This window comes from Phoca vitulina, unplaced genomic scaffold, assembly GCF_004348235.1.
Source record: "Phoca vitulina isolate PV1807 unplaced genomic scaffold, GSC_HSeal_1.0 scaffold20, whole genome shotgun sequence".
In the NCBI taxonomy this organism is placed as follows: Eukaryota; Metazoa; Chordata; class Mammalia; order Carnivora; family Phocidae; genus Phoca; species Phoca vitulina.
Window position 1 is genome coordinate 30,089,765 of NW_022589723.1, and position 20,625 is coordinate 30,110,389.

The 20,625-nt window shown below is 39.5% G+C and overlaps 1 protein-coding gene across 14 annotated transcripts in view; it reads right to left on the reverse strand.

Annotated features, from left to right (window-relative positions):
• Positions 1-20,625, reverse strand: part of CSNK1G1 (casein kinase 1 gamma 1) — a 186,409-nt gene that overhangs the window by 23,919 nt on the left and 141,865 nt on the right. For 5 of the 14 annotated variants that reach the window (XM_032418026.1, XM_032418024.1, XM_032418022.1 and 2 more), the window contains 5 exons: positions 16,573-16,658; positions 14,469-14,553; positions 14,065-14,213; positions 13,322-13,429; positions 2,323-2,433 (listed from right to left, as the gene is read on the reverse strand). In XM_032418026.1, coding sequence (XP_032273917.1) covers positions 2,323-2,433; positions 13,322-13,429; positions 14,065-14,213; positions 14,469-14,553; positions 16,573-16,658 — 539 coding nt within the window. Of the gene's footprint in view, positions 1-2,322; positions 2,434-3,292; positions 3,436-13,321; positions 13,430-14,064; positions 14,214-14,468; positions 14,554-16,572; positions 16,659-20,625 lie in introns of those variants that run through there. The other 9 variants (XM_032418027.1, XM_032418025.1, XM_032418023.1 and 6 more) reach the window with 4 other exon arrangements.

Here is a 20,625-nt window from a genome sequence, read left to right on the forward strand (position 1 = left end):
CACATGGTAGTTCTATTTTTTATTTTTTGAAAAATGTTTTCTGGGGCACCTGGGTGGCTCAGTCGTTAAGCGTCTGTCTTTGGCTCGGGTCATGATCCCAAGGTCCTGGGATCGAGCCCCACATCAGGCTCCCTGCTCAGCAGGAAGCCTGCTTCTCCCTCTCCCACTCCTCCTGCTTGTGTTCCCTCTCTCGCTGTGTCTCTCTCTGTCAAATAAATAAATAAAATCTTAAAAAAAAAGAAAGAAAGAAAGAAAAATGTTTTCTATCATTTTAACCTCTCTCTTTGTTCTACTTTCTGGGAGACTTTCCAAACTCTTGAGTTTTAATTTTTCTTATGTTTTTAATTTCCAAGAGCTCTCTCTCTCTTTTTTTTCTTGGTTTGCTCTTAAAATGTTCGTTTTTAAAATAGCATCCTGGGGCGCCTGGCTCAAGTTATGATCCCAGGGTCATAAGATCAAGCCCTGTGTCAGGCTCTGCACTGGGCATGGAGCTTGCTTAAGAGTCTCTCTCTCAGGGCACCTGGGTGGCTCAGTCAGTTCAGCATCTGACTCTTGGTTTCGGCTCAGGTCATGGTATCAGGGTCGTGAGATCGAGCCCACCATTGGGCTCCGTCCTCAGCAGGGAGTCTGCTTGAGATTCTCTCTCTCCCTCCTCCACTTCCCCACCCTCCCCATTCTCTCTCTATAAAAAAGTAAAACTGAAAAAAAAATAAAAGTGGGAGACTGCAAGGAGTAGAGGGGTGGGACTTTTAAGTATGGATCACACATTCATTTACTGACCCTTTTCTTCAATATAGCTTCCCACCCCCAAATGTGACTCACATCCCCCAATTTATAGACCCTTTATTTTGCCCTTACCAAAGAATAAATCTTTGGTTTTTGCAGGGGAGGGGGAGAGCATCTAGGGATCTCTGGCTTCTTAGAAAACAGACTTTTAACCACTCTTTATTTTAGCACACGGCCTCCACACTTCCCCTTATCGAAGGCCAACTTCTGAGTCTTTAGGGGATTACCCAGTGAAAATAGGCTCTATTGGCTCAAGATTCAGTTTTCTTGTGACTCCTAAGTCATTGAATAGTTGCCCAGCATCTAACATTTTGTTGCTATGCCTCTTCTGTTTTCTCCATCCTTGTATGGATTCATGCCTTTCAAAAAAATCCCTTTATCATTCTTTTAGTGCTGTTTCAGGAGGAGGTGAAAGCAGATCTGTGTGTTCAATCCATCATTTTTACCTAGATGTTTCTGTGAAGTTTTTTTTTTTTTTAACAGAACCACAGCTGTCTCCTGACTTCCTGTGAATAACACAATCTTCAGTGAATCACTCCATGTAAAAAACATATTCTAGACAATCAAGCCTAACAACATGCATTTCTACATGCAAAAGGTTTGTCTATCCCTTTATATGATTTGGTGGCTCTGGGTTTACTTGTGTGCCCCAACTGGTGGTGTCACTTAACAGTCTGAGAGACATATTTGGATTAAGATTATTAAAACAGGGGCGCCTAGGTGGCTCAGTCGTTAAGCATCTGCCTTCGGCTCAGGTCATGATCCCAGGGTCCTGGGATCGAGCCCCGCACTGCGCTCCCTGCTCAGCAGGAAGTCTGCTTCTCCCTCTCCCACTCCCCCTGCTTGTGTTCCCTCTCTCGCTGTCTCTGTCAAATAAATAAATTAAAAATCTTAAAAAAAAAAAAAGATTAAAACAGTGCCATGTAAGAAAAGTAAAGAGACACAGATGTTCTTAAGTACTAGAGACAAGAGAGCTTCAAAACAGTCCAAATGACATCAGAAATAATTTTCTAAGACCACATGTATTCCAGAAGGAAAAAAGAAACAGCCCAACTTCCTGGGTACTCACTCAGAAACGGCTGACTTGGACCAATTAACACTCTCACCTTATGTGCTAAGGCACATACCACCATGGAATGAGCTACATATGCAGTCCTTTATCCAAAAACTACTTATTTTACACATTTCAAGTCTTTAAAATTCACATACTTGACACTAACATACTTCTACCTTGACATTATTTTTATGATTTATCATGAGTAGATCAAGGTAATAGGATTAGTTTAACCAGAAATCAGTATCAGAAATCATACAGATGTTTCTTAGTCAATGACAACAACCAACAATCATATCAACAAGTGATTTCTACAAGTCCACTTAGGCAGAAAATCAGCGCACAGATATTCAGTTAACTACAGAAGCAGCTCAACTTTGCAGGAAGTTTCCTTTCTAAAGGAACCAAAGTTTCAGAAGCAAGTCAACATTCCACCAGCCAAGCTGAGAAGGCCAGGAAAGGGCAATAAAGGCAGTAAGTACCTGCACTGATCCCCCATGGCGGTCTGCAGCCAAGTGAGACGTCAGGTACGAGGTATTGGTCTGCCGGCTGGGCTGGATTTCCCACTCTCCTCGGCGATCTGACGATGCAGTCTGCTCAGGCATTAGGAAGCATGAGAGCAAGATATGGAAGGAAAGGTGAAGCAACAGCAAGCAATAACAAAATCAAGTACATTAGTGTCCCTGAGGGTTTTGTTTTCATTTTGGATTTTAAACTAACAACCGCTGCAAAGCACTGAGAAAAAGTTAGCGTGGCTACATTCATTTCAGCCTAATGAGCCAATACATGACAGTCTACAGCACACCATCCTCACCCAGACACAGAAAAACAATAATCACCAAAAGGGCTGGGGGCAGGGGGGAAGATCACCAAAAGCTGGAATCAATTTTAGCTTCCATATTAGTAAAATTCAGTAGCCACTAAGCAGACCAAATTCAGAATGTTAATATTGTTGGACAAAGGAACAATCATACTTACAAATCATTTCACTGATTAAAGATCTACCTAAATAGACAGTAGTCAATACAGAAAATTCCTAGCATTAGGAATCAAGATAATATGGCTCTTCCTTAAATAGGGAGCCCACCACTCTCAACATAAACCTCTACAAGACTTTCAACTAAGATAAAATGAGCAGTGGTGTTGGCTAGAATATACTTTCTTATCTAAGAGAATGAAAAAAGTATATCTTCAAAACAGGTTCACGGGTCAAGAAATATGAAAAGTTGGGGGGGGGGCGTGGTAAGGCTACAATGTTTTCCTGATTCCTCTAACTAATGGCCTCTAGTCTGGAATTAGAAATAGTTTTAGATATGACTACTATGAATTGCTTTCTTCTAGAAAGCAAAAGGCAGATCTTTCCCCAGCAAAAGGAGGGCTTCCAATCCAAAACCTTTTTGGGTTCTGCTTTCAGTTCTGCTGTCATTCAGGCTCTCTTCATTCCTTCTTTACCTGTTTTTTAGATCTCATACTATTCTGATCTTGCTCATTTGTGATTTTTGTTCTGAAGAATCTGTTTAGGTGCCTCTTCCCCTGTACCAGATGGCTGAGGAGGTGTTAACATCATGATGCTCAGCTGTAACAGTCCTAAGGCTCTACAAAATGAAAAATGAGGAGTTGGAGAGGCAGCAATGAGGGATTAGTAAATCAAATTTTAATTGCTGTTGATATAAACAACAGCAGGGGTTGGGATGTGATATTGCTGCTCTGCATGAAAACCAGCAAGGATGCAATAAATCTTAGAGATGTTCACAGCTATCAATGTTGTATTTTATAAAAAAGAAAAGGAAAAGGAAAGAAGTAGTGGTCTGAGGCTCATATTCACTCTCCCTCTTCTGTATCTCATGGACAAGAGCTGTTTAAAGCTCATCTGTAAGTCACCAAAAAGGCTTTTTCCATTAACACAAAACAAAACAAAACCTGAGCCTCATATATCAGCTACAGCTTCACCTTTATTAATGGAATATGAAGCCACATGGGTAATAGCAGTGTAAAGGATCCTGGCCATGTTTTCTGATATTCTTCAGGGAATGAGCATATTCTGTAAGGAGGCAGCTGTATTAACTTACTTGCTATATTCTCTAACAAAAGAGGGGTTTGGTTCTATACCGTTAGTCACATTTGAGAATCAAAGCTACCCAAAAAACCCACCCCTCTGACTATTTCTGCCAACAGAAGTTCAGATGTTTCATTTTCCAAAATAAGGCTGTGGTTATAATGTAATCATAACTTTTATAAATTTTTGACAGTATCCATAATCTCAGAGCACTTAATCTCCTATCTTTTTACTACTAGAGATTTGATAATAAATCTGGTTTATTGTTTATTTTTCTAAGTAATCTCTACACCCAACATGGGGCTCGAACTCACAACCCCAAGATCAAGAGTTGCATGTTCTACTGACTGAGCTAGCCAGGCGCCATGAGAATAAATCTGTTCTAATATTATAAGTAATACCCATAACTATTATCCGTTAGTGATTGCTTCTTCCGTTCCTCTAGGACTTTACTTTTTGTAATATTTAAGTAGGATATTTAAGCTCCTAAACAACTATGAAGAACTGTTAGTTTTCAAAAAATTTAAATGTTTAAACAATATCCAGACATTTTAAGCCATTTGGGGTTGTTTTGAGTTCTAGGATACATGTTCAGTGTGATTACTTCTTGCATGAATGCTGTTTTGCACTTGTTTTTAAGGCAGATAAAGCTGAAAATGGAAAGAAATGTACATAAAACACTCATATGCTTTTAAGCTTAACAAAATCTGGACAGCTGATCAACTATTATTTCCATTTTTACTGAAATACATATCAGAAGTCTGGTTTGACGCCACTGTCTGATTCACAGGACTGTGTACCTATTTATATTCGTTCCAGTTAAATACGTAATTAGTTGGAGGAATTAACATTTTTGTGTAGATTTCAAAAATAGCAAGACATTTTCCAAAGGCCTAAAAGTCACACTCCATTTCCATTATCAAAGCAGTGTGTTATTTATCTTTTAAAAAGAGAAAAACAGTGTTAACAATTCCAGACTGCTTCATAAATGCTTCCACAGTGGTGACTGAAGAACACACCACACCGTATTATTGCCCTCCAATGCCTTCTATATCCACTGAAAGCAACAAAACCAAGAGACAGATGTGAACCTGGGGTTGGTGGTTTATCACACTGGGAATTACTCTTCGTCATAATACTAAACTCTTAGGCTATTCTCTCCTAGAATTTAAGAGGGAGGACTGGTATATAGAAGTTGATATGGTAGAGAGGGTCACTTGCCAGTTTTAGAAAGCAAGTGAGTGCCCAGGAACTAGATGAAACCGAGGAATGTCACAACTACAGTATGCTGCTAGTGTACCTGAAAGGTATTCTAGGCAATGCTGTGTACACAGAGTTATGATTGGGCATAATCAGCACAGGATATAGTCATACTAAGCAAAGAAGTAGAGGAGACTGGCACGTAAACTCTTCACTCTCAAAGACCACTCATGCACACATGTCTATCTAACAGGCAATCAGGAGCTTCCAAGGACAGAAGAGTTACTCAGCAAGGTCAATCTCTCTGCATTACTTGAAAGGTAAAGGTCCACATGGAGTGTGAAAATCCCCAAAGGCAGGAGCAGGAATCTCAAGCAGTGGGAATTCCTTGGGGGAATGCTTTAAAATCTTCTGCTGTGATTGCATTACCTGTGTGGAAACGCTTGGTTTACTATCCAGTAGGTGAATGTGGAAATAAGAAAGCAGCTATCCAGCATAGCATAAATCAAAGACAAAGCCAACAAAAGTTACTTAAGGGGAAACTTAGAGGAGCCTGGTGTAAAAAGTCAAAACTACCACCTGTGCTTAGGGCAGAGGAAATGAATGTCTCCCAGCAGTCACCTGCCAGGGTTAGTGGACAGACAGTGGGGAGAAGGACACTAACAAGAGGGCAGGAAAATACAGTCTAGAAACACCTCAGGTGCCACCCCCATCTATGGCTTGGACATTAGTTCCAATTCTTATTGGAGATAAAGCTCCTGTTCTCAAGCAAAAGGCAGGCAAACATTTTTCTCCTCCTGTAGCAAATAAATCACTGAATCCTGTTCTTTATATGTTATATAGTTACTTCAAAAAATTAACTGATGACATTTATAAGGAACTTTCTCCATTTCACTCTATGCCTCCCAAAGTCATTTACACGGTGCCACCTACACAGAACATTTTGGCGCCCATGTCAGTCCTCTAGGCCTCATTATATAATGATAGTCTTCAACTATAATTAACAAGAATAGAGACCGAATAGTACCAAAAAGTTAGTAAGGAATACACTAGGTCATGTTCTGTCTTACCACACTTCCAAGATTAAAAAAAAATTTTTTTTAAGGTAGCAGGGGTAAGATGGAGGAAGAAAGAATGGGGCAGGAAGCATCTCAAGAATTTTTTTTTGGAGTTTATTAGACCTTAGATACGAAATTTTTAAAAGCTGGCAAGGTTGCTGAAGTGTATACTTTAACAAAATTAAAAACTTCCTTCTGTTAAGCTCACGAAATAGAACCAATTTCCTATGCCAGACAGGGATTATTCCATGCAACCTGTCATGTGTGCAAACAACGCCTTCCTGTAGTCAACAAACTTGATATCAAATATCAGGGATGTTTGAGATTCGCTGATAACAACCTAGAAGGGATTATTCCCAAGTTCAATACTACACAGGCCCACAGAGCTAGTAATATCAATTCTGTGAAGCACTGAGAAAAATCACAGCAACCATTCTAGAGGCCTGAAACTCTCTACTCAGACCCTGCCCTATTCTTATTTGAAAGGGTATAAGACACCCCCCCACCCCCCAGAAAAGGATGACTTATTAGGTAGGATTTCTCCAGAATCTCCTTCCTACAAAGGAAGTGCCTCAGAACACAGGATGTCTGCTGAAATACAAATATTGAAGACTGTACAAAGAAAACTTTTAATACAGAATAGAGAATTAGAGCAGAGGTGAGTGGCAGCAACTAAATGACAGAAGGGGAAAAGGTAAGAAAAGGACTGTATTTCAGTTTTACACTTCCTTGTTTCAATGTCCCTCTTGGGGTAAAAGTCCCAGAAATGAGGAGGGACAGCCCCATTCTGCAGACAGCTCTATCCTGGAGGGTGACAGGGAGAGTATGGAATCTCTACACCTGAATTCCTGCTAGATGGCAGGTAGCAAGTTAGGAAATTACATACAGGTCAGAGGGAGGCAAATTCTCTCTGAGCACACTCATCTGCCCCTTCAACTAGCAAACTGTGAACCTTGCTGAAAACGAAGCAGTACTCTGTCAAAAGAAGGGAATGGAGAATTAACCAGCTTTTGTTTTTTTCTAAAACTACTGGACTTTCAAAAGAATAGATGAAGATATTCATTTTAGGAAGATCTCTGACCATTTTAGCAATCTGGCTTAATCTGCCCTTTGGAAAAGCTATGCTTATAACAAGCTTCTTTCAGTAAGCATGGCAGCACTAACCCACACATACTTTTCTAAAGCTATACATTCCCTAAATCTAATCTCTTGGAGTCTAGATACAAACAAATCTGAATCACTCTTTTTTTTTTTTTAAGATTTTATTTTTAAGTAATCTCTAAATCCAACATAGGACTCGAACTCACACCCCTAAGATCAAGAGTTGCGTGCTCTACTGACTGAGCCAGCCAGGTGTCCCTGAACCACTCTTTTACTGGGGGCACATCTTCAGAACTCAACATGATTTGACCCTTTTAAGTTTTATTGTTCATTTCTTGTGTCTTTATAAGTTATTGAATTAGCTTAAATATGGTTCTTCTAGAAGGATGAGGGATCAACTTTTTTGACATTTGATTCATATTTTCCTGCCTAGTCAAACTTGAGAATTTATAAGTAAACAGTTCACCTCGTAGAAAATGACGAAAAAAAAAGTTCTTTCCCTTAAACACACAAAAATGAGTAAGTACTATTCAATATTATCATAGTAGGATGCCATGTCTGGTAGAGTTTAGTAGTTCTAGATGGCCAGTGTGACTCTTTCCAACCTCAAAACAGATCTGTTCTCCCTAACCTTCTAGGTCAAGTACCCCTTCCTTCATATGCCGATAGAAAATCTACATAACTATCAAAATTGCTGAACCACAGGAGCATGTGTATAGCATTTACCTGAGTAAGGACTGTCACAGGCTTAGATTTAGAAAGAACAGGAAGCATACTGCTGCGTGCACATCCTAGTCAGTGCAATATTCTATATTTAGCATGTTGAGCAAACACACTGAATAAAACCTTCAACAGTCAATATACTGCACTCCAATATTAGATCTCTGGATAATGGCAAGACTTACTTCCTGATCGCACTTGATCAGAGAATGCAAAGGGAAGCTTTGCCAGGTAGAAAGAGGCAGAACTATTTTTCATCCCCTTCCTCTTGGATGGTAATGCAGAATTCTTTAGAGAGGAACCACAGCCATGGCAAGATGTACCATTTTTGGATCTGGGAAACGACAAATACCAAGGGGAAAATGACAGAAAAGACAAACCCATTGGGAACTTTTGAAAAGATCTAGCTTTATCAGTATTTATTCTATTCAAACTCATGATTTAATTATAGCTCTCTAGCTGGGTGATAATTGTGTTAAAAAAATTGTTCTTAAGCATCTAATACTAACATAGGTGTAAAAGATCTGATATAGGTGAATTTAAATGCAGTTCTTTGGGAACCATATTTGGGATCTATTACTGCATCGAGGAACCAAACAGTACTCAATTCGATATAATACCTACAATTTAGAATAGCTAAGCAAATTTTCCCTGAAAATTCTCATTGTAATGGAGGAGAACTAACACAATTGCCTGAGCTTCCTCTGCAGCAAGAGCCTTCTGTGTTTTTTTGAACACCCTTCCCCTTCAATAGACAAGGTAGCCCTACTCTGGCTGCCAGAGGAGGCAGAATGGCTTTTTGTGGAAATAGAAAACAAGTAGGAAGAAAAGCTTACAATTTATTTTTCATGGAGGGTTAAATAAAAATCTCTATTTTAAATGAACACCTGACTTCATCTACGCTCCTCATTTGACAGATTCATTCATTCAAACAATTATTTATCAAGTGTCTATTATTCCAGACATTGTTTTAGCTGTTAGGGAGATAGCAGTGAACAAAACACTAAAAATCTCTACCCTTACATGCTTACATCTGAAAAAGCTGAGGCTCCCCAAAAGGTTAAATGTCCTATGGCCAAAGCCTTGGGTTAAGCTAAAACCAAGTTCTGAGCTCCTCTTCTTTCTCCGCCTACTCTGAGTATGGGACTGAACAGAGCCTGTTAATCCCCAGGATCACTCCTCCCCCACAACCGAAGAGCAGATTTACCCAGAATAAGGAGGCTCTGATGGCACTATCATCAATGTCATCTCCATGCTCTGACTTCCAAATATGTCACTAGTGTTTTGTTTGTTTTTGAGAGCCCTCCTCTGCCTGCTAGCCATCTTTAGCTAGAATACACTCCAAGATATTTGAAACTCAAGATGCCTTAATTCAAACTCCAAGTAAGTTTCTCCCCCAACTTTCCCAATTCTAGTAATCGTACCACCTGCCTCCAAATTATTGGGGCTTCAAAATCTCAGCAACAGCTCTGACTCATCCTTCTCCTTCAACCTTGACATGCACGTGGGCTGCCAAGTCTGGTAGATCATACCCTTATACCATTTCTCAGTTCTATTTCATTTTCACGACTACCGCCCATCTATAGGCCCCCTTTATAAACCTCTGAAGGGGATGCATTGTGTTTTTATTGTCTCCATGCTGGCTGCCAGGCTATTATCACCTTCTATGCCAAAAGATCTCTAAAGCAAAGTTTTGACCTTTAGTACCTATTCCCTACTGAAATTAAATATCAACTCTCCACCCCAGCATTCCAGGAACTTCCATCAAATGGCTCCAAGATATTTTCCTAGCCTTGTCTCCTTTATTCGCACCATATATTTTAGCAAAATGAACAGGTAACTTGTTGCTCATATTCCTTTCGGCTTGGTATACCTCTTTCATTCCCACGTTACTCTTCCAAGAGTACTTCAAATGCTGCTTCTTTCATGAATCTCTGTCATGCTCAGACTAGATGAAATGTCTCCTTCCAATCTCTGATGATGGTAATTTGAAACTTGGGATGCTTCTCTGTTCTGCCTTGGGTTATAGTTATCTGGCTATCTGGCGTATCTGCTTGTCAGTTCTTTGAGGACAAGGATTCCCACTTATCTTGGTAGCCCTAGGACATACTTTCACAGAACAGGTGCTCAGCTAGACTTATTTAGTCAAAGTTGTTGAGAAAAATTTAGCTGCCCCTAAAGTGAGGTTAATACTTGTCAATATCTCTCAAAGAGACTTTACTTTCTTCTTTTGCTGATTTCAAAATTGAAAAGAATCAGTCTGAAAAAGAACATAATACTGCTTTCAATTCCTAGAGTCATGTAAGGAACCTATCTGACTGCAATTTTTCTTTTTTAAAAGATTTTTATTTTTTATTTGAAAGAGAGATAGTGAGAGAGAGTACAAGCAGGGAGGAGAGGGAGAAGCAGGCTCCCCACTGAGCAGGGAGCCTGAAGTGGGACTTGATCCCAGGACCCTGGGATCATGACCTGAGCTGAAGGCAGACGCTTAACCGACTGAGCCACCCAGGCGCCGGACTGCAATTTTTCTTAAAAAATAAAAAACAAACCCCCCAAAACATAAGAACACAACCCTAAAGATGGAACAAAAGCAATGAGACCACAGACTAAGACACAATGTAAACGTAGAAGAGACACCACAAATACATTTGCCCACAGGGCACAGTGCAGAAAGAATTCTGCCCAGCAAGGATTCAGAATCCTGCTGGGAGGGAGGTATAAAATTTGCATTAATGTGGGGACTTTCAATCCCTTAGCAGCCATGGGATACTAAAAACCCTAAACGGAAAAAAGTCAGAATTTCAAGATTCAATTCTTCAAAAAGAAGCTTTTTATTGCTTTGCTTATGAGATTTCCTAATTACACACGCTGGCTTAGTGACCCTTCACTTTTTAAAAGTACACTGAAAATTACTGTACTTTTACTCCGATACCAAGTCTGACCGTATTTTTCACCTTGGCAGTTTAGGTTTTCAACATCTCTTTTTCCATACTTTTAAAATACATTCAAAACAGGAGCGTTGATTAAGAATTCACTGAAGCAGAAAAGACAAGGGAAACTAAAGGAAATACCTATTTTAGTTTGAAATATTCTGAAAACACGAGTGGGCAGATAGGCTGATTATGCTGACTTCACTGACTACTTAAAATATTTTTTTCTTTCTTTCCATACCTTTTCTATTTAAATGCATTTTTCATTATAAGGTAATATAACTTCATCAGAGAATAGTTTGGAAAAATATTAACCATAATATTATCAGTTTCAATGCTACTTCTGTTAATATGTTGGCATTATCTACTCTCACTGATTTTTTCATTTTCCCTTCCCCTCAGGGGAAATCATGATGTATTTCTAATTTTGTACTCTGATTTCTTCACTCTACAAACCATAAACATTTTCAGATTGCTACAAGTTTTCCTAAATATTATTTTAAGTGGCTACATAATATTCCACTGAATAAATGCACTGCAGCTCACTTTATTATAACCCAGTTTATCTAATAAAAGATTTGAGCTGGATCCATAACCAGTCCCTTATAATGAGATAGGTGGATCATTTCTCAAATTTTGTTTCAAATCGCATTGCAACAATTTTATGCACATAACTTAATCTATATCTTGGGTTGTTCTATTATGATTGATTCCAAGAAGTAAGATTTTCTTATCAGAGAGAACAGTAACTTCATCCAATTACCTTCTAGAAAATTTGTAACAATTTGCAAAGTCCAGAGCAATGTAGGAGAGTGTCAGTTTAACTGTGCACTCAGCTACATTTTTAACAAGGGAGGTCCAGGGAGAACAACTGCAGAAGTCAATGATATTCTGTTATCAAATCAGAAGTCAGTTATAATTCTCAGCCAACTACTTTGATAAAAGCATATAACTATGGACCCAATTAGTGTACACAATTTGCTAAACCCCATCTTTTTGCCTATCTACTCTGTCTTTTAGCTACTAATACATAGATTTCCTCCCTTTATACATTTTTTTCTTACCAAGCCAGATATTTTGCTGAGAGTATGTACTTATGGTGAGTCTATCCATTATTTCTATGTGTACTTCACTGTACATATATGTGTATGTACTTCCATATGCTATTTTTCACCTATATGGTTTCATATGTACATCTGAGATGATAAGTGTTTTTGCATTTTATTATGAAAATATCTGTGAATATTAAATAGTGAGGTCAGGGGTGAGGAGAACAAGCTAATTTGATAGGTGATAATGATTGTGTGTATGTGTGTGTGCGTTTCTGTTTAATATCCTTTGCTTATTGATCTACTGGGGTCCTCAGGTTTTCTCTTAGCAATGTACAGCTGACCCTTGAACAACATTGGGGTTAGGAGCATTGGCCACCGTGAAGTTGAAAATCCCCATATAACTTTTGACTCCCCACATAACTTAACTACTGATAGCCTACTGTTGACCAGAAGCCTCACCAATAACATAAACAGTCGATAAACATATATTTTGTATATGTACTATATACTGTACTTACAATAAAGCTAGAGAAAAGAAAACGTTACTAGGAAAATCGTAAGAGAAAATACATTTACACTATATTTAATGAAAAAAATCCACATATAAGTAGACCCACACAGTTCAAACCTGTGTTGTTCAAGGGTCAATTGTATATGATATAAAGATGAAAGTCATCATATTTATTTCCCAATCAGTGACCCCTTCCTTTAAATGTTGTCAAATTTGCTGATTTTTGTGTGTTTGCCTCTTCTGCCTTTAGGCTGAGAGGAGCCTCTCATACAGACCACTAGTTTCTCAAACTATCAACACTGAAGGACGGATGGCATGGCCTTCTCTGGAGTGGCCTAGAGCAAAGCTAAGTCTTCATTATAGGTCCATCTCAGATCTTGGCCAGCTCTAGAATTAACCTGGGGACCAGGGCAGAGCGGGAAGAGAGGTGCCAGTTTTTGCCTAGGTCAGCTGGGAAGCCCAAATTACCCACTCTTCTTAATCAGCAAAAAACCCCTCAGCACTGGCAAGAGCACCAGACTAGACTGCAGATGAGACCCAAAATGGGCTACCCTGTTCATCCTGTAAGTTCAGAAGGTCTTTCAGGCCTGTGGCAGACTCCCCTTTCAGCAGACTTGGACAAGCCCAAATTCTCTAGACTGGATACTTCATATAAATCGCCAGGCCACATCTCAGCACCATTCCATAGCCCCGAGGAATGCTGGAATGCCACAACACACCACTGAGAAATGGCAAGTCCTTTGTCTTTAATTTCAGTATTATATACACTGAAGCAGAGACACTGAAGAACTTCGGTTTTAGTATTAGCCACGAAGAGGGAGAATGTCTGCAACAAGGAAGACCCAGCACGTACCTGATTTCGCAGAGGCTGCTGTTGTGATGGCCGGTCCCTGTGTGTGTGGCTTTCTCGAGTAATTGCAGATGCACCAGAATCTACGTGAACTGACCCTACTGGAGTAGGCTGGAAAGATAGAACAAAAGGTCAAATGGAAAACGCGTCCAACTTAATGCCTCCACAAAGAAGAGCATCATTCTAATTCTAATAAAACAGTATTGATTATTATTTTCAGCCACCAAGGGCAGTTTCTAGTCTTCTTGTATTCTCAGTTTGTTTATCTGCAGAAGGGAGGCTGCCTCATCCTCAATAGCTCATTGGAAAGTAGCTTACCGTGGAAAATAAGAAAAACATCCTACAGTGATGTGTTAGCATACTCTCAGGCCCTGTGGACCCCTGGCCAGGAGAGCCAATTCAAGAGTTTCCTAAGGTTCTGGATTCCACTCCTCCGGAAGTCAAGTACCTTCACAGCTTATGTAGCACCAGCTTCTGGATCATTCAAATGAAAGTTCTTCTTAAGAACTGGCTTAAGTTCTGGTATCTTAAGACATATGGGCCATAATCTTAAAAACATATAAAGGAGTTGCTCTTACTTTCCAACTCTAGTTATTGCTACCTATGGCATCACCCTGAAAAGGTTGGCAAATATAAAGTCTACAGTCAAAGGAATGTTTTTCCCACAGACTTAAGCAGAAAATCTAGCCAAGTCAAGTAGTGAGGTAGCGCTGGTCTGAGGTGAGGAGGTAAAACAGGATACTTACAATAGGCCTCCCGACCCAATCGTAGGCGTAGTCAAAGGTGTAGCCTTTCCTTTCAAAGAGGTCTGTGAAGAGGGTCCGTAAATACTCATAGTCAGGTTTTTCAAAGAAGTCTAATCGCCTGACATATCGCAGGTAGGTTGCCATCTCTTCTGTAGAAAAGAGGTGAAAGGCCATGCTCATGAGCTGAATGCTTCCCATGGTGAGAAGCTCTGGGCCAAGCCACGAATATCTGGTGTTTTCTTTATGACCCAAATGAAAGTGATAAAACCTGTCTTGGTCTAAATGACAATAAAAGGAAATGTGAATTTTCTGGAGAGCACCCTTATCTAGAGATACCAAGTCATGGTCGCCACCTACTTCAAAGCTTCAGTCACACTGAGTGGATTGTCCTTTTAGCATCCTACCTGGAAAGTTTTCACAGAGAGCTTCAATGGGAGTATTCCTTTTGGTGTCACCAATTTTTTGATATCTCTCTTTTAATGTATCAGCCTGTAGAGTAGAGAGAGAAAGTTATTTGGAAAGAGGTGCCAAGTAAGGGCAGTCCAATATATTTGGGGAGGCGATGGGTTGTTTCACTCAAACTGGCAGGTTTTGCTAGGCTCAGTCTTCTTTCTAATAAATAAGATATGTAGTAGAGATGATGTATTTAACATCTGCTCTGTTCTGGAAGGCTTTCCTTGTAAGTATATTTAGTAGTCTCAGATAAACACCATCAAATGTAATGAGACGAGTGGCTAGGAGAAGAAAGTAAAAATACCATATAGCAGTACTTTCAAAATTGCAGAAGCTTAGTAATCTCCCATGGCCATGGGGGTTCAAAAGTGATTCAGATCGGTTCTAGGATAAGATAAAAAATACTGCTAATCCAAGTGGGGGCAGACAGATAGACGGCTCCACAGAATATTTACTGTGAAGCTGAATAGAAAAAGAGAACAAGTAGTAGGAAAAAATGCCTTTCCACAATGTGCTTCCAGAAAGAAAAGTGTTACCTATGATAGAGGCATGGATAACAGATAGGTCTGATGGATGTCAGAGGCTCAAAGCAGCCAAGTCTGGTTTGCTCAGGATTATAGACAGAAGGCACCCGGAGCTTGGACCAACAACTTGGTCTCAAGGGATTCTCACGAGGCTCTCCCTACCCTGCTGCACCCAGCTTTAAGCAACAGTGTTCTAACGTAAGTTGGAGGGCGCCTGGGTGGCTCAGTTGTTAAGCGTCTGCCTTCGGCTCAGGTCATGATCCCACATTGGGCTCCCTGCTCAGCGGGAAGCCTGCTTCTCCCTCTCCCACTCCCTCTGCTTGTGTTCCCTCTCTTGCTGTGTCTCTCTCTGTCAAATAAATAAATAAAATCTTTAAAAATAAATAAATAAATAAAGTAAGTTGGAGAAATTTTAGATCTACGACTGCCACTAAAATGATTCGTGGACCGTGAGAAAGTTTCAAACAATAATACACAAATGCACTGCTTGGCTATGTGATGAGCAAACAGAATGTGAAACTCTATCTGACAGCTACCAATACCAATGAGAAGATATATATGACTAGGAGAAGACTAGGAGGTGTTAGGAGAGGAATTTAAGGGCAAAGAAATAAAATCTTCCCAAAGGGAAGGGGCAGAAGCTTTACTTTTCAGGACAACAGCCTAGAAAGCGTAGCAAATGAATCCTTCTGTCCTTCTGGAGGAAGAGTGGGAGGGGGTTCGGGGGCATAGAAGTACCCAAAGCTACTGATTAAGTTTCTTTCTATACTAACATGTTGAAATAAATTAAAACTCAAAAATATGTCTCACATTTAACTATCTAATGGGACTTAACATGTGTTAGAAATTCACCATTTCCTACTCCAACCAGCCAAAGACACGAAGTAATTACAGTGGTTATAATTATTATCAATAGTTACCTTGAACACAAATGCACTACACCGATACCTACCTAAGGAAGGCTATTTAAACTACATGCTTCATAAGGAACGGCTATCATCTGCAAAGGCATTTATTGAATAAAACACGTGAATAGTAACATTAAACCTGGATTTTTGTTTTAGTTCAGGTGGGTCCTTAGCCTATAGAGGAAAAACCAATATTTTCCAGTTCTCCTTAGGGGCACACCCAGCCCTGCTGGCCTTGCTGGTAAAATGTGTAGCAGCTGCTGTCATCAATTTGTTCCAGAAATTCCCTAGCACGCTGGGAACACTCTTCCTGCTACATAATGGTAGTGGAGGAGGAAAGTGACACAGAGAAAAGCAGCACTGCCAAGGCTGGGAGGGAACAAGGGAAGAGATTATGGAAAACCCCAAAACAAGGAAGAAGGATTCAGAAGGGGAAGAAGACAAATGTAGGCAAAACAGAGCTCCCAAAGCCCAGGGGAGCATTTACAATATAGACTGATGTAGCCAGTCCCTGCTTCTCATCTTGTCGCCAGCACATCTTCTTACAGACATGGAGTCAGCAACCCCTCCATTAACAACTGAGTATTGAAACAAAGCCCTCCACCGAGCACTTTCAAGGATACCTTGAGTCCTTGCCAGGGTAGGCTGCCTCGAAGGAAATACATGAACATATGGCCTAGGGCTTCCAAATCATCCCGTCGGCTTTGCTCTAAAAGGGAAGACAGATCACACATTATGTTTGCAGTTATTAAAGCAGAAAGGGGTTCAAAACCAAGTAATCCCTTCAGAAACCCTTCTGTCTCTGGAAAGGCTCTGCTTACTCATTCTCTGTATATCTAAACCAGGGATAGTATTTTAGATCAAAACCAAAAAACATTGTGTACTTCTTTGCTGTCACTGGCAAGTAAATAGCAAGGGAAAAGAGCAAATCCTAAACTAAAACCAAATCCAAATCACTAAATGGTGAGTAACCACCCCTCAGTCATTGTTGTCACCTTCCTGAAAGTAAGAGAACTTAAACGAAATGTTATTTCCGGTATATGGGCTACAGTTACCCTTTGGGTGACCATCACAGAAAGTGAGAAGCAGGTTAAGCAGCTGAAACGTTTAAATACTCCATTCTGGCTAGGCCTGCAAAGACACAAGCTGCAGAATGCCTAGCATACATGTCAAGTGCTTTTAATTCATCATAAAAATTAACAATCCATTTGTTCCATGTTCCATAGCCACCTTAAAAAAAATTTAAAATGTATTACTTAAGGTGCCCTTTACGGGGCACATAAAACAGGATCCCCACATTCTGGGAGCTTATCGTGTAAAAAAAGTTGCTAGGTTTTTCTTTCCTTTTAATTGGAAAAGACTAAGATGGTAAAAAACAAAGAATACTTAACAAAAAACTGTCATTTCATCTCAGAAAACATCCGTATGTATTCTTGGGTTGTCAGACTGAATAGAAGTAGTACATGCCTCTATTCCTTATTTGCCGATTATGGCTCATCTCAGACATCTTATGTGTTTATTTCTCAGAATCAAGTTTAGGGCTTTATCAAGAGAAATTAGAGAGACAAGACTAAGGGGCTACTCTAAACTCAATCATGCTTTCTTTGTGCAGAAAGGAAAATCTAAAAGGCAGGGAGGCAGGGAAAGCTACTCAGCTCAAAATACAAAAGTACAACATGTTTAAGGGCTGCCTCCAATTATGGGAAATGTGCATGAAAAAAAGTGAATACAACTCTACAGGGCAGATGAGGAAAGAAAAGGCAACTTTCTAAACTGCGGTTTGAAAACGGTTTTTGGCAAGGTGGTCGCTAATGGGAAAGGGAGGCACCCTGACAAGAGAGATAAATAACATAAAATTGAGTGGATGCACTCAATCTTTAAAAGAATGAAATAAAACAGCAAGACCAACAGAAGCTTTTGTCTAACGCTTGCCTGAGGTTTACAACAAATTTTATATGTAATTGAGAACAAAAAGCCATTAGATGTAACAGAACCTAAAGACACACAATAAAAAAGAAAGTACAAGCAGGGTGAGTTGAGGCCTCCCACAAAGCAGGGCAGATAGAGGAACCACACCCTGCAGTTTCTCACACTGTATCACACCTACTCATTGCCTTTCCATTTTTATATCCGCTTCCTCTAAACAAGAGGCCCTTTGGTAATAAAAATTCACTGGACAAATGGTTGCACTTTTGTTAGTTGAGCACTAGAGGGCGAAACTCTCCACATTTTCAATATTGATCAGAACCTCAGAAAAAAGCCCAACTTCCTCTCCACAGGGAAGCCCATTATAAAAGGTTTTTTTTTTTTTTTAATCAAAACAAACAAACAGAAAACACATGTAAACCCACTGGAATAACTAATAAAGTGCTTTTCCAAATACTGTGAGCACCATGAAAAATAGCTGTGGAATATGGAATAATAGGAAGAACAACGGCTCCTGAGTCCGGTTATCTAGCTCCTGGCCCATTCTTTACATTAATTTGATCCATGTGAAATCAAGCATGGCCAAGTCACCTATTTTGGGCTGCACGGAGTCCCCTCATCTGAAAATAAAGTGGTTGACTTAGATAATCTGAAAAGTCATTTTCCAGTTCTAAAATTCCAAAGTCATTAATTTGAGCCATTAGTAATTAATCTGTGATAATTTAAGCCTTTCCAAAAAAAAAAAAAAAGTGAAAACCAGAGTCATGCTTTATTTCCATACTTCTTTGAAAACTCCACATTCATTGAATTCAGCGTTTCCACAGGCCCTCATGTTTTTTCATGAAGGATATTCTCCTTTTCAAAGAAGAAAGGTTTTAATATGAGCGGGGCCAGCAGGACACAGAATTCTTCCACACCATTAAGGCCTACTCTCAATCATTCAGAAAGATGCTTGGTTTTACATGTGTCACATCCCTGATTCTAGGTCAAATTTATTTTGCTGGAGGAAAGTGACTAGGTGACCTAGTGTTCTCACCCTAACTTCAACCATTAAAGAATACAAAATCAAAATGGGCTACCTTAATCAGCGGGAAGGTGGCTAATCTGATGTGGTAATGTCAGGTTTAGGAGGCTTCTTCCCTTGTTCTCCCTCACAAAATAGACAATGCTCTCCAAGTCATTTGAAGATACCCTTCTCTTTTTCTTCATTACAACATATAGAATGCTACACATTTAAAAACCAGTATGATCTGAGTTCCTATGGAAACCTCTCTGCTTTGAGACCCTGACCAGAGTTTAAAGCGCATGTGACAACCATCTATATGTATTCTCTGTAATATGGAGAGGACAAAATACGTGGACAGGTTCAATGTGACCTGGAAAACACTGGAACTCAGGAAATTCACATTTGGAGATAAACACAAAGTTCCAGCAGGAATGGCTACACCAAGAGATGAAAGAACCCAGTCTGATGACCATACATGCTTAAAACATACTTTGTCAAATAAATAACTACCATTTAGAGGCTTTGCTACCATGAGGCACTATGCTAAACGCTTTATATACTTTATCTCTCAGAATCCTACAGTATAAGGCACTATTACCATATCCATTTCATAGATGAAATAACTGAGGCCGAGGGAAGGTTACTGGACCCAAATCACATAGCTTTAAGTGCAGGAGCCAGGATTTGCATCCCTTCTTCTTAACCATTACCTTGTACCTTATACAAACATAACACAGACACCTATCCCTTGTCTCTTCTTGCCTTTCCTGACAAGAATAATAAAATCAGAACACAAATTGCTGTGTCTAGGAAGCAGGCATTAGAACAACTTCTAGAATCTGTCAGTTAAACCAAACAATCAGGGGGTGCCTGGGTGGCTCAGCTGGTTAAGCGACTGCCTTCGGCTCAGGTCATGATCCTGGAGTCCCGGGATCGAGTCCCGCATCGGGCTCCCTGCTCGGCAGGGAGTCTGCTTCTCCCTCTCCCACCCCCCCTCTTGTGCTCTCTCTCTCTCTCACTCTCTCTCTCATAAATAAATAAAATCTTTAAAACAAACAAACAAACAAAAACCAAACAATCATGACTTTACTATTTACGACACAGTCTGTCTCTTAGTGAAAAGGAAGGAAGAGGGAATACTGAACACTATGCAAGAGACCTATGTTACATATATTACTCATTCAACCCACAAACACATCCTTGTGAAATATTACTCTCATTTTACAGATAAGTTTCAGGAAGATTAGGTAACTTCTCCAAAATGACGCAGATAATAAGTGGCAGATGACCTTCTGGTCTAATCTTAAAATATTACATTTAGTTAAGTGAGGATTTCCATATGGTTACTAAAAAAATCTTGACAGCATTCATGATTTCAATTCAAGTTGTATCACTTTGTAATCTGATTTTTACTCCTCACTAACACTAGAATCCTCATCTGAATACCTATGCAGTTTACTCAACAAGCAACTTTGTAGCCATTTAGTCTTTAAAACACTTATTAATGTACATTAATGTACAAAAATTCATTAATATTTAAACACCCACTATAATTAACTAGGTCTAGGAGTATGGAACCTGGTAATATTCTGTTTACATGTCTACTCTCAGGAGTGGTGATTTTCAAACATTTTTTTCAATCACTTTGAAACCTTTTCTTCAAACAGAATCTTCCATGGAAGCCCAATATATAAAATAGATAAAAAGGGAAGCTTTTTTTTTTTTTTTTAACAATTCTTTTTTT